General features: G+C 43.7%; 1 protein-coding gene across 7 annotated transcripts in view; it reads left to right on the top strand.

Moving 5' to 3' along the window:
* Nucleotides 1-14,858, top strand: part of LIMCH1 (LIM and calponin homology domains 1) — an 892,718-nt gene that overhangs the window by 830,040 nt on the left and 47,820 nt on the right. For all 7 annotated transcript variants that reach the window (XM_086962709.1, XM_086962710.1, XM_086962708.1 and 4 more), the window contains 2 exons: nucleotides 7,262-7,401; nucleotides 12,614-12,732. In XM_086962709.1, the coding sequence (XP_086818835.1) occupies nucleotides 7,262-7,401; nucleotides 12,614-12,732 (259 nt within the window). The remainder of the gene's footprint in view (nucleotides 1-7,261; nucleotides 7,402-12,613; nucleotides 12,733-14,858) is intronic.

Genomic DNA, 14,858 nt, shown 5'->3' with positions numbered 1-14,858 from the left:
ACCTGCATAAGTGATAAGTGGGCGGGGTCACAGCTCACCTCTCTAAAAGGAGATGCGTGATTCGGGTGCATGTGAGAAAGAGCCCAGGCCCAATCACTCAACTCCTAGAAGAAGAAGAAAAATAACGTTCAGAGGAACGTTTTTAATTATTGTGCCCATTTTCTGTTGGCTTTCTTGACGTCGCTGCGAGGGCCAAGGTTAATGTTTGGATGGGCCAGGCTAATGTTTGGTTGGCCAGGTTCATGTTTGGTTGGGCCTGGCCCACAAGGCCCAGCTGCTAGAACCGGGCCTGCATGTATATATTAATATTACCGTTGTTGGTCTCGGAGATGCTTCCTGTGGAACCTTCTTTTCTGCCCTTGCCACAATGTAGACGAGTGACGGGACCTGAAGCCTTGCCTCTACAGCACGGATAAGCCGCCACTCACCACTACGGTGGATAACTGTTGGGCTCTAGGGCATTAGTATGTATGGACACAAAACCACAAGTTCGAGGCATATGGGCTGCAGATGGTACATTTATGAATAGATCGCCATCTGGTGTTGGGCTCGTATGATTGCACTTGGTTTTCTCTTGAGAAATCTTTTGTCATCAGGAGACTGGTGACTCCTCCTTTGGGTGCTAGTGCGCATGGGCATCGGCTCCATCCTTAGATTGTTTTTTTCCACCATCGGGTTCGGATGAGGATCGAAGCGCTCCGGATCGACTTCGAGAAAAAGTGATATTTCGGCGCGTATTCCCTTTCCAATTCGACGGTATTGTTATCGAACGCGATTTCATTTCCATTCCGACGCGTTTCGACTCCAACAATAAACAATTTATTCTATGTCGATGAGACTGGGAGGCCTTTCTCGACGTAGTCCAGCCCGGAGTCCATGGAAAGGACTCCATTAAAAAAAAGTCCAACGTGTGGTGCTAAGTTGCCACACAAGGACCTACACGAGGTGTGCAACCTCTGCTTATCGCCTGAACACGAATCCAGGGACTGAGAAGCCTGCGCAGCATTCTCTTCCAAGTCGACGATTAGAAACCGTCGAGCCCGAAGACATGAGGTTTCGAGAATGCAGTTGGGGGCAATCCCGGAGCTGTTCGAGGACCAGCACCTCGAAGAAGAAGAGGAACATGAAGACGAGTCGGGGTCGGAAGTGGACGAGTCTGATGTCGAAGAAATCTACGCTCAACAAACCGTGAGTGACGACGTCCCCTTACCAAAAAACCGACCCCGTGTGGTACCGACCCCGCCTTCGAGCCTGGTCAGACCACCGAAGAAAGTTTCTGACGCCCCGCTTTCGGGCCCGGCAACAAAACCGAAACTCTCGGCCTCCCACCATGTCGGATCCGATGAAAGGTCGACATCGACACCAAAGCTCCATACAAAGGAAAGCCGGCATCAAAACATTCCATGTCGAAACCGAAACATGCTTCGACGTCTAAGACTTACTCGACACCGGAAAAATCGGAATCGAGTAAATTCTCGGTGCCGAAAACACAGAACATTGGCGGTCAGAAGCAAAGACACCTTTCGGAACCAAAAACTTCGGTACAGACACAGGAGCAGCAGACCGATCCAAAACAAAAGACTTTGTTTATCGATCCGCAAACTGGCAAGGTGGTGACAAAATCACAGAAAAAGAGGAAGAATGAACAGTTAGATGACAAAACTCTTCCTCCTAAGAAGAGAACAATGGGGACAAATACAACTCCTCCCCCTTCTCCTCGACCTAGAGACACACCCTCTTCTCCTATTCCTCACACTATGCCAGCTATTCCTCCACCTTCTACGCCAAGACCATCTACACCTCAGACAGATGTAGACAGTGATACAGGGGAGGGAGATCCTCATGGGGATGACAACACTACCCCAGATGAGGAAGACCCATGGGAGAATTATGATGCAGGGTCAGATGATGATAATGACCCACAATTATACCCCTCAAAACCTTCACCACCTGATGGTAATACAGGTTTTGTACAGCTGATTAATAGTGCAGCAAAATACCATAAGGTAGATTTACATACAGAACCTCAAATAGAGGATTTCCTTTTAGAAACGCTACCTGCTGCACAAAGAACATCGGGAACACTACCTATGCTAAAGGGTCTTCTCAGTCACACAGCAGACATATTCAAAGACCCTGTGAGGGCTAGGGTATTAAACCCAAGAATTGATAAAAAATATAAGGCAGCCCCAAAAGACCCAATATTTATCAAGGGACAGGTACCTCTGGACTCGCTCGTAGTCACAAACGCTCGTAAAAGAGCAAACTCATTATCTACAGGAGAAGCTCCTCCTCCTGATAAGGAGTCCAAGCTAATAGATGCATCGGGAAAAAGAGTAGCATCCCAAGCAGCAAACAGCTGGCGCATAGCTAATACACAAGCGCTGCTCGCACGCTATGATAGAGCGCATTATGACGAGTTAGAAAAACTCATCACACATCTCCCTAAAGAACATCAAAAAAGGGCAGACCAGCTTATACAGGAAGGTAAAATAATAACCAACACTTCCATTAAGTGCGCCTTAGACGCAGCAGGCACTGCAACAAGATCCATCAACACCAGTATCACGTTAAGAAGACATGCATGGCTTAGGGTCTCAGGGTTCAAACAAGAAGTACAAACATCTTTATTGAACCAACCTTTTGATCAAAAAACACTTTTCGGCTCAGGTACAGATGAGACTTTAGAAAAGATGAAAAAAAGACACAGAAACGGCTAAATCAATGGGAGCATTACAACAGCCAACTCAAAGGGGTTCCTTTCGTAGGTCCACCTATAGAGGGGGGTGAAAGAATACAGGCACAATCCAGCAATCTACCTATTTTACACCAACATCACCCAGAGGTAATTCAAGAGGCAGTTACAGAGGTAACAACAACAAGGGTAGAGGTCGCGGAAATAATAACAACCGCAGCTCCACAACCCCAAAACAGTGACTTAATACAACTCCCCCCAGACCATATAACACCGGTCGGGGGACGTTTATCACAGTTCCTACCTGTCTGGGAAAACATCACGTCAGACAAGTGGGTGAGACAAATTATCCAACATGGTTATTGCCTAGAACTCACAGCTACCCCACCAAACGTCCCCCCCAGACAGCGTCCAATGAGTCAAGATCATCTAACATTGTTAAAACAGGAAGTACTATCACTGTTACAAAAGCATGCTATAGAGAAGGTCCCAAAACCTCAGCAAGGAACAGGAGTATACTCTCTATACTTCCTAATTCCCCAAAAAGACGGATCTCGAAGATCAATTTTAAACCTCAAACCTCTCAATGCATACATAAACTCAGAACATTTCCACATGGTCACGCTCCAACAAGTGCTTCCTTTACTGAAGAAAGAAGACTTTCTTTCTACACTGGATCTAAAAGACGCTTACTATCACATCCCAATTCACAAAGCCCACAGAAAATACCTCAGGTTTGTAGTAGAAGGACAACACTATCAGTTCAAAGTCCTTCCATTTGGGGTCACAACAGCACCAAGGGTGTTCACAAAATGCCTATCAGTGGTTGCAGCATACAAATACATGTCTTCCCTTACTTGGACGATTGGCTAATAAAAGCCAAGTCACAGGAAGAATGTCTTCAAAACACACAGAAGACCATTCATTTGCTTTACCAACTAGGGTTTACGGTGAACTACACAAAATCCCACCTACAACCAAACACGGTTCAACATTATCTAGGGGCTACTATAGACACAGAAGAAGCCAAAGTATACCCCAATCCAATCAGGATCCAAACAATGACCACGCTGATCCAAAAATTTCAACCACAACACTCACTAACAGCTCTGGTGTTCATGCAGCTGTTAGGGATGATGTCCTCCTGCATACTGCTAATACCATATGCCAGACTACAAATGCCAGACTACAAATGCGTCCACTGCAAGAGTGTCTAGCGACACAGTGGAATCGGGCTCAAGGTCAGATTACAGATCTGGTGTTGGTAGACGACCGTACACATCGCTCTCTGAAGTGGTGGAACACAACAAACATTTCTAAGGGGCGGTCGTTTCTAGAACCGATTCCACAAGTGATACTAACAGCCGATGCATCGCTCACCGGATGGGGAGCGCATATGGAGAAATATACAGTGCAGGGAAAATGGAGTGTACAGCAAAGAGACTACACATCAATTATCTGGAACTACTAGCAGTGTTTCTAGCATTAAAGGCTTTTCAAATGCAAATCCTTAACAAAGCAGTCCTGATCAGAACAGACAACATGACTGCAATCTATTATATTCAAAAACAGGGGGGGACACACTCTCTCCAACTATCCAGACTAGCACAGGACATCTAGAGATGGGCCATTCCTCAAAAGATCTATCTGTTTGCCGAACACCTACCAGGAGTTCAAAATCAGATAGCAGACATCTTAAGCAGAGAGTCAGAACAAATACACGAATGGGAACTGCACAACCAAACAATGCAGCCATTCTTCCAAAAATGGGGACAACCAGAGATAGATCTCTTTGCCACTCATCAGAACGCAAAATGCCAAAACTTCGCATCCAGGTACCCACACCACCTGTCCCAGGGCAATGCGCTATGGAGAAATTGGTCCAACAAATTTGCTTACGCTTTTCCACCTCTCCCACTAATTCCATTAGTGGTTCGGAAACTGCAACAACATTCAATGACAATGATACTAGTAGCACCCACGTGGGCAAGGCAGCCATGGTTCATCACGCTACTGCAACTCTCACAGGTGCCACATCAAAAGCTAAAATTATTACCCATGCACCTTACACAGAACCATGGAGAAATAATGCACCTAGATCCCAAACACTTGAACCTAGCGATCTGTCTCCGGAGATCATAGAATTTGGATACTTAGATTTACCTCCAAACTGTATGGAAATCATTAAGCAAGCAAGACGTCCTACTACCAGAGCATGCTATGCAGCAAAGTGGAAAAGGTTTGCTGTATACTGTTACAGTAACAACATCAACCCTTTGGACGCATCCACTAAAGAGATTAATTGCTATTTACTACACTTACAGCAATGTAACCTTGCTTACACCTCTATAAGAGTGCATCTTGCAGCTATAGCAGCATACCTGCAAAACAGACATCTTTCCCTGTTCAAAGTACCAGCAATAAAAGCTTTCATGGAAGGCCTCAAAAGAGTCATTCCACCAAGACTACCGCCTTCCCCAGTCTGGAATCTCAACATAGTACTTACCAGACTATGGGACCACCTTTCGAACCGATGCATAGGTGTGAAATACAATTCCTCACATGGAAGGTGGCTTTTCTTATAGCTATCACCTCATTCAGAAGAGTAAGTGAATTGCAAGCATTTACGATACAAGAACCATTTTTGCAGTTACACCAAAATAAATTGGTTCTTAGAACAAACCCAAAATTCTTGCCTAAAGTAATTTCAGCATTCCACATCAATCAGCCAGTGGAACTACCAGTCTTTTTTCCAAAACCACAGACGGTAGCAGAAAGGGCCCTACATACATTAGATGTCAGAAGGGCGATATTGTACTACATAGAAAGAACACAAACTTTCAGAAAGACAAAACAACTATTTGTAGCGTTTTCTCCTACACATAAGGGCAATCCTATCTCTAAAGCAGGCATTGCCAGGTGGATTGTAAAATGTATACAAATATGCTACTTAAAAGCAAAGAGGACATTAACTGTTCCTCCTAGAGCTCACTCTACTCGTAAACTAGGAGCATCTATGGCATTCTTAGGAAACATTCCTCTAGATGACGTATGCAGAGCAGCTACCTTGATTACACTGCATACCTTCACAAAACACTACTGTGTAGATGTGCAGACAACACAACAGGCTAGAGTGGGACAAGCTGTACTAAGAACTTTATTTCAGACTGTTGCAACAGACACTGGTGACCACCGCTAGGGAGATAACTGCTTTATAGTCTATTCATAAATGTACCATCTGAAGCCCATATGCCTCGAACGGAATATGCTACCTACCAGTATGCATCTGTTCTTGGCATAGAGGGCTGCAGAGTGGTACATGCCCTCCCAGCCTCCCCGGAAACCTGTGTCTGTTCCAACACTATCTTATTTAGATACACCTACATAGGCATTTCTATCTGTATTCTATCATACTACTCCATCTAACCCTACTATGGCAAAACAATCTAAGGATGGAGCCGATGCCCATGCGCACTAGCACCCAAAGGAGGAGTCACCAGTCTTCTGACGACAAAAGACTTCTCCAAGAGAAAAACAAGTGCAATCATCCGAGCCCAACACCAGATGGCGATCTATTCATAAATGTACCACTCTGCAGCCCTCTATGCCAAGAACAGATGCATACTGGTAAGTAGCATATTCCTTACTACGACAGAATGAAAAAAAAGTGTTTAACATTTTTTTGAAGTGCCCAGTAGCTGCCATTTTCTCACGGCCGACTCTGCTTTAAAAACATCGTTTTAGCATGAAAATTATATATATATTTTTTTATTTACCGCTTCCGGTGGCATCCACCACCCTGGGTAGGTAAATACCAAAATAAAGAAAATGACGCCCCCATTAGTTAGTAGGCGTGCGCTTGCGTGATGCTGCATGCATGCCTACTGATTGATTGAGGCTGTTAGCAGGGTCATGGTGTGCGTGAATGCTTATCCGCGTGTTTCAACAAAACATTAATTTTTCTCTGTTTTTTGTGTTGAAGCCAAAAAATAGGCACGACCTACTGACTGCGTCAATGCTGTTATATTATTGACATTGTTTACTTATTTAAATCAATGCTTGTAGTTACCTCTTGAAGGTGTGAAATGTTACCCTTCCTTAGTCATCTGTTCCTGATGCGTGTTGGGCCATTTTTGTGTGGGTAGGCAAGCATGCCCACTGCCTTCCTATGGAGGCATACAATTGGGTTATGCCGTGTTCCAGATTCAACAGAGGCTATTGTCAAAGAGGGATTTTTGGCTTAGAAATTACAAACGTTTGTGGGCGGCAATGCCTGCGAACAAGATTAAAAAAACAATGGCAGTCAACCAAGTTTGAGGTATTTCTAACATGGAGGGGCAGATCTTTTATTTGAACGCATATCCACGTAGAGTTCAGAATATGGTCACTTCGAAAGATTTTAGTCATGTACTGTATCCAATATGAATGTTGGCCCTAGAGTGATAAATTGTCATTTTTAATATGTTTATAATTTTCTCGTACATGACTCTATTGTACTACAACTTAAGTTGTATAAAGTTAGTCTGGCAAGAAAAATTACTTTGTTGTGATCTGGTTTCTTTCCAGTGTGCAGCATTGATAGGAATTGATCGTGTGGGAGAAAAGCAACCCAAAGCAAAGAATGAAAAGCAAAGTCCGCTGAGGGGCCAGGATGGAGACTCATTTCTAACCAATGGCAAAGAGGAGCATTGTCAGGAGGAGAAAAGGTAGGACAAAGCACAACAGTAGGTTTAGCCCAACAGTGCCCGATACACATCTTGTACTATGGTAATCTCTTTCAAACCTTTCGTTTTACCTTTTGTTTTTCGTTATACCTCTCAATAGGTTGTATGACAGAGGCACGCATGGCTAAACCACACATACCCCTACTACGAGGCCCCAACAGCGAATGCATCTAAACATCGTATTCCTTTATGACGCATGCCTTTACCACACAATATCATGGTAAAGGCATGTGTGTAAAGATCACACCCCAACCCCCCTACCCTGAGCCCTAAAAACTACCTGACCCCTAAAACCTCCCCCAGACCTGATCACTACCCAGACTGCCGAGCCCTAAACACGACCATGACCCCCTACCCTAAACACTGCCTATCCCTCGCACCCGGATCCCTAAACACTACCCCAACTGAGCCCTAAACACTACCCTGACACCCAGCCCTAAACACTGCCTCTCCCTTGCACCCTTAGCCCTAAACACTACCCCACCCCCACCAAGCCTTAAAAGCTACTCTGAGCCCTAAAAACTACCCTGACCCTAAACACTACCTCAAGTCCTAAACACTATCACGAGCCCCAAACACTACCCTGACCCCTCCCCCACCAAAGCCTAACAACTACCCTAACCCCCAAGCCCAGAAAACGACCCCCCAACCATTAAAAACTACCCCCACCCCTCCAAAACCCGGCCCCAGCCCCACTTACCTTACCGCGTCCTCAGTGATCCTTCTTGTTCCTGGGTCCATGCATCTCAGCATCTAGACCTCGCACTGCATATGTGTGGTTGAGCTTGCGGGCCTACTGCACACATGGCTCTTCCTGTGTTGTAAAGGCCGTTTACTCTCTCAAACAATTGTGTTGGCCTGGGTAAATTCACTTTATTTGGAAGAGTTAATTGTGAAACAACTGAGATTGGCGCCTTGAGCATCTGGCATACACTGGGCTTCTAAGAAAGATGAACAACAGTTCTCTCACAATAATGCTAGCTCTCAAGTTGTTTAATATTAAATATTAATATGCTATATGGTGTGGCTGAATGACAAGAGAAAAATACTCAGCTAATGTTCCAGTCTTGCTGCAGAGGGAAACTGCATGTTATTGAAACTTATATAGCACATGTATACCTGTAGGTGTCTTGGTGCTTTCAGGATCATAAACATACTACGCGGAGGTATAGCTAATTTCTGAAAAGCCAAGTCTTGAGTTGCTTTCTGAAAGCGAGAAGGGTGGGTATGGTCCTAAGGTATAGAGGAAGAGAGTTCCACAGCTTGGTTGTACTGTGACTGAAACTCCTATCACCCCAGCTCACCTTTCTAATTCCGACAGTGGTCACCAAGCTGGCAGTGGCTGATCGAAGAGATCTATTTGGAAAGTGCCAACTGAATGTATTCCAGAGAAAGTTTGGACCTTCTCTGTGCAGAGCCTTGTGAGCAATGCAGAGTGCTTTAAATTTGACTCGTTGGCAAACTGGGGGTCAGTGAAGCTCCTGGAAGTCGGTCGCTATTGACTAATATTTGGGAACATCCAGGATCAATCCGGGGCTGTTGGGCCGCCTACCGCTTTCTAAGTAATCTGGCCTGAAAATTCATATATAGGCCATTACAATAGTCTAGCTTAGACAAAACTAGCGAGGACACAACCATTTTTCTGGTGTTTCTATGAATAAAAGGGAGGATTTTTCTAAGAGTTTTGATGGTGAAAAAAGAGAACACCACCTTAGACACCTGGGTCTCGAAGTTAAGTTTCTTATCCATGACAAAGCCAAGGTTCTTGGCTTTTTGTTACTGGTACAGGAGGTGGGCCCAGGTTATCTGGCCACCAGGCAGACGACCAAGGGGAAGAGAGGGTACCAAACAGTACCACCTCTGTTTTGCTTGAATTTCAGTTTCAAGTAGTGCCTGCTCAACCAGCTACTAAGGACAGTCATGCAGTCATGGAGAATGATTAACATCCTTATCTACCGCCAAAATCACCAGCTGGGTGTCATCAGCGTAGGATGTTGGGTTCAGGTTGAAACTTCTGATCAGCGGGGAGAGTTCAGAGACATATATATTAAAAAGCATTGGCTTGACGAGGGCTCCTGAGGGACTCCACAAGACAGGGTAAATGGTGAGGATTTAAACTGACCTAAATATACCGTTTGGGATCTCCCTGATAAAAAGGATGTTAGAAGAATGAGGGCCTTTCTTCTTATCCCTATAGTGTTCAGCTGGTAGACCAATAGGCCATGGTCCACCGTATCGAACGCTGCGGACAAGTCCAGCAAATTATAAGCAGTTTACCCTCTGCTGTCTAATGTCATGCGTATTTCTTCCATAGTTTGTATCAAAGCGATCTCAGTGCTATGATTTGCCCTGAACCCAAACTGACTGTGGTCTAAGAGCTGATTTTCTGAGATAAAGTTAGAGAGTTCAATATTGATTATTTGCTCTAAGACTTTTTCTGGAAGTGGGAGCCTTGATATGGGACGGTAGTTAACAGGATCGCTAGTGTCCAGATTTGGCTTTTAAATACTAATGACAAGTAGGCGGTGATGTACTAACTTGCGAGTTGTAGAATCTTTCGGGGGCAAGGGTCATCCAGAGATCCAGATTTAGTAGCAGAGAGAAGCGTAGCTATTTGAGTATGCATGTTGGAGTGAATTCTAAAAGCAACATCCTGATCGTTATAATTGGTATTATACATTTTTTTGTCAAAAAGACCAAAAATGTGATCAACTTTATTTTTGAAAGTCTGGGCAAGCAAGTTACAGAAATCTTGGTTATGACCAAAAGTATTGTTTTTTGGGACTGTGGTAAGTTTATTTATGACCTGAAACAGTTCTTTACTGGAGTTGCCAGCATTTTCAATGTATTGCGTGTAATACTGACTTTTCTCTTTGATGAGCTTCTTTTTATAGTTTGCAAGAATAGCTTTATATGCTTTTTGAGTTCGTCAGAGTTTTTGCCCCAGTTCCTTTCTTGCATCCTACATGCTTTTTTTTCTAATCTTAAGGCCTCCGAAAACCAAGGAGCCGATGGTGTCCCTCTGTATTTTTTCACAGATGTGGCGGGGGCTAGCTTAGCAAAATTAGATTCAAGCCATGTGGTGTAGTTTATGGCTGAGGAATCGACTTCCATTTCAAGGTCAGGTTGGTTGCATGCATAGGGAAGTTTACAAAGCCCTCTGTAATGAGGTCAGTAGTGAGCAACGCTTGCCAGTCTGCATGGACCTCTCTAAGTGATCACTCCCTCTTGTCCACCCTTTCTTTTTGCAGGACCAAGAATGATGTGGTCCTCCAGTGGCTCTCCTCATTCCTTCCAAGAGAGATTAGTTTGTGCTGAGGCAGACTACCTGTTCCCCCAAAGTGTAACCAGTAGGAGGGCTCATTGTTTTAACTCCTGCCCAGATACTTTAATCTCGACCTGCAGTACGTGTGTGATCATCTTGCCAACGAGGACATTGCCATCTATCAATACCCCGGTGATGCACACTGCATACCTAAAACAGAACCCGCCCAAAAGAAAGCGTTCTCTCCTTTAGAACAGAGCTGCTGAATCCCAAATCCAGCCCATGCAGACAGGGAAGCTTGGATTCTGCAGTGAAAAGACTTCAAACACCATGTGGGCAAATAATAAAAATGGCCTGGTTTCAGCTGTGCCTCCGTCACACAATCGAGCTGTAGTGCCCCTCGTCCAACTCTCGCTTGATCATAAATTTTCTAGTAAGGTCACACATTGGCAGGAAGACCAGCTTCCCTCACAGATTGCAGTCTTCCATCTCACTGCCTGTCTGAAATGATTCAAAAGATAATTGAGCACATCTTTCTTACATGTAACATGTAGGGAGCTGCTTCTAGCTCACACTGTGGTTCAAAACCTAATGAGAAGCCGATGATTCAAGATACCATGCTATCTAGCTGACATAGGTCCATCGCTGACCGCTTCTACATCAATCACAGACACATTCCAGCAATACTGTAGACCCTGAAAGCAAATAAAAAACTATCCAGGATACAAGCAGCTTTATTCTCTGCTTCAGACTCTGGAACAATATAATGCTGAATTTAAGATGCTGTTCTTCCGCTCTCTAGAGTCCTCTCTTTAGAGAGGAATGAAAGATCCTCTCTTTTCCTTTAGGGTCCATTCCACTCGCTATAACCACCCCCATGTCTCCCACATCCTATCTGTGTTTCCATGTTTGCACCAAGTTCCTAGGCCCTAAAGCATAAATGTTCCTGAATTTTACCAACTTCTAGGTCCGTTAATGGCCGTACCACCTGCTGATCTGTACTAGCCTCGAGGTATGTACAGTCTTCCATTGCTGTGAAGGATAGACCTCAGACTTCATGGGCCCTTTGCTTGGTCCAAGTTCTTTGTATACCCGGTAGGCACTTTTCGGATGAGGAGAGACCGTTTTCAGGTGCACCTCACCAAATTATGCAGGAGACCTAATCATCTTGCTCCACAAGAATGTATCTCAAATAAAAAAGTAGGTATTCACACAACCTTCACTGAAAATTCACTAGATTTGATTCAGACCTGATTGATCCAGAGCTGTGACCTGCAGATACACTGCGTTTCTCAGCTGGGAATGTTTAACTCGCGGAGCTGTCCTGTCAGCAGTTAAAGGGCCTCTCTATATAAAAGAGAAAAGAGAAAGTAAAGCCTTGCTGTCCAGCAGATATCTGCGTTACATTGCTAAACATGCTTTCCTTGCTTAACCAATATCCATGAAATGTCTTCAGGAGCATCTTGCGCTAAACCTTAAAGACCTGGCTTTTCAGTAGTTCACTGCAGCCTTCTTCGGGCAGAGTCTGCACGTCAGACCTGGTGCCAGGGCACCTTTTAGGTAATCGTCACACCATACAAACTCATTAATAGAACTTAACATTATAATACTCAATCAGGAAGTTATTGCCAAATGAAGCTTTTGTATTGCACTCCAATAGCATGGAACTAATAAAGTAATGTCAAAGCTAGACATCTGTAAAATATGCTTTCAATAGTGTTCGGTGCACCTATTTAGTACAACAGTTCAGTACGTGTATGCCCTATGTATAGGCCCAAAGTAAATTAAATAACTGATCAGAAGTTACTCGTTCTAGTTCAGAAAATGCACTCTATCAAATTTGAAAAAATATTATTGAGGATATATTTGCTAAATATTCACATCATACAGCAATTTTTCTAACTAAATCTGTTTTTTGGATGTTTACAGTAGAAAAGAAGTGACTGAGCCCTGTCCAGAGATGCTTCTTCCGATCAGAAGTGGCGAGAGAAGCCTGGCTCGCACAGAAGAATGCTGCTCCCCTGCCAGACTGCAGTTGCATCTTCAAGGTACCTGCTTATTTCTAAATATGCACCTTTACTGTGTCATTAAAAAAGAGCTCTAGTATGGTAGGGTAGATGCACAGCTAAGTTTAAATAATTCAACAGAGGGTACCCTGAAGACATTATCGAGGAATCTAAAAAGAAAATCTCAACCGTAGACAGAAATAACTTGTTACAACCGAGCCTGAAAAAACAACAGACCCGCATAGTGGTAGTTTCAAAATATTCTACCTCCACCACCAAATTCAAGAGGATTATATCCCAACATTGGCCCCTACTTAACCTTGAACCTGACTTTAACCAGATCTTTTCGGAACTTCCATTGTTTGCCTTCACCAGAGCACGCAATTTAGGGGGATTGGTACAATATAAACCAGCAACAACTACTAAATACACAGGCACTAAGGCATGCTTAAACTGTGGGAATTGTAATAGTATTATCAAGGGAAACAAGATCAACCACCCCATGAAAGGTTATGAAGTAAAACTTAAAGGTTAATGCAACATGTGACTCAAGCAATGTTGTCTATGCTCTTAAATGCCCATGTGGCAAACTATACATTGGAAAAACAGACTGACTGAACATAAGTCTAACATCCGTCTTAAAAATATGAAATAGTCAGTGGCAACTCATTTCATTGAAGAAAAACACAACATCTCCCAAATGAAGTTTACAATACTAGAAACCATTCCAAATATTGAGGGCAGAGACAATACTAAATTTCTCCTCCAGAGAGAAAATACATGGATACAGAAACTTTCTACACAGAAGCCGTTTGGCTTAAATGACAGAATAGAACTTTCTTGTTACCTCTGAAATTGCTCTCAGATCGACTAAGTATTTCCTGTGAACATTTACACTAATGTATAATCATTTATTATGTATTTTTCACCTGTCACTATAGTAGTTGTCTACATATACTTTGTGGATACTCGTCACTGATTGGATCAGAACACTAACCACAATTCACTAGCACACTCGATTAGACACGGGTTTACCACCATCACGCTGTGGGGTTCGAATCCCTTTAACTCCCATTTTTCCCACTCTTTATTTACTGTATTTAATTTTCCCCAATTAGACACACATACTAGTTTTCGACCCCGTAACTTTTATTTTTGGATTCCTGCCACTTTTGGTATGGATCAGAACTATGTATGTCTACTTTCACTGATTACCAGGAACTCAACCAGTAGTCTATCTTTCCTCTTCACTGATCATGTGATCAGCATTTAATGAAGAGATTAAAAGCGGTCAATGGCGTAATCGTCCTGACCGACGTTCACGAAAACGGAACAATCGCGTCGAGCCCTCGAGGAACACTCAGGTTAGTCAGCGGGTCACTCCCGCGTGAGCGCGACCGCAATGTGGCTTTAAACGGCATTTAATATGCTCCATTACAACATTTTCTTTAAACCCTTTGACCCACAGAGCAGAATACGCTTGCTGAATACAAACATGACACGTAAGAGACCTCGTCGTATTTTTTGTTTTACCCACGGGCACAGAGGTTTTTAAGGTGACCACTTAAATATTTTATACAACATTAGCACGACCCCTCATGATCATTTCTTCACCCCAGTATGTATATACCACACATAACAATTACTGATAGACTGCTTGTTTTTTTACGTTTTGTAGTGTCCTTTCCCTGATGAAGGGCCGAATGATGGGCCCGAAATGCTTTGGATCTATGTGAAGGACCCTGTTATATGTTGTAATTGAAAATAAACCAACCATCAAATGTACTATAAGGAACATTGTTGAAAAATATTCGTAAAATAAAAATAGCAACAGCAGAACTAAAAAGTGTCGTGTGAATCCTCTGTCCCCTAAGAGGAGTAATTTGTGTGCACATAAGGATGGGACCAGTGGCTCACTGGTCTCACAATTCAAGTTCATTAAAAAAGAGGACATCTTTCGTGCAGGAGGTGGCTGGACATATGTGATCCCGCATTGGTTTGAGGAAGGCCGCACCGAGGACCACATTCCTTCTTGGGCGGTTGATGTTGTTCGTGCCCTTCACCATTTTGGGAGCGCAGAGCGGGGGTGCGCGGAACTGCAGGTCTCAGTTGGGGGTGATTTGAGTGGACTCTGGTTGTTCGGTGCTCCCCGGGGCTGGGACGGTGGG

Source organism: Lissotriton vulgaris, chromosome 3_1, assembly GCF_964263255.1.
Source record: "Lissotriton vulgaris chromosome 3_1, aLisVul1.2, whole genome shotgun sequence".
Classification (NCBI taxonomy): domain Eukaryota; kingdom Metazoa; phylum Chordata; class Amphibia; order Caudata; family Salamandridae; genus Lissotriton; species Lissotriton vulgaris.
Note: the sequence above shows the minus strand (reverse complement) of the source record. Positions and strands in the feature narration are given on the sequence as shown.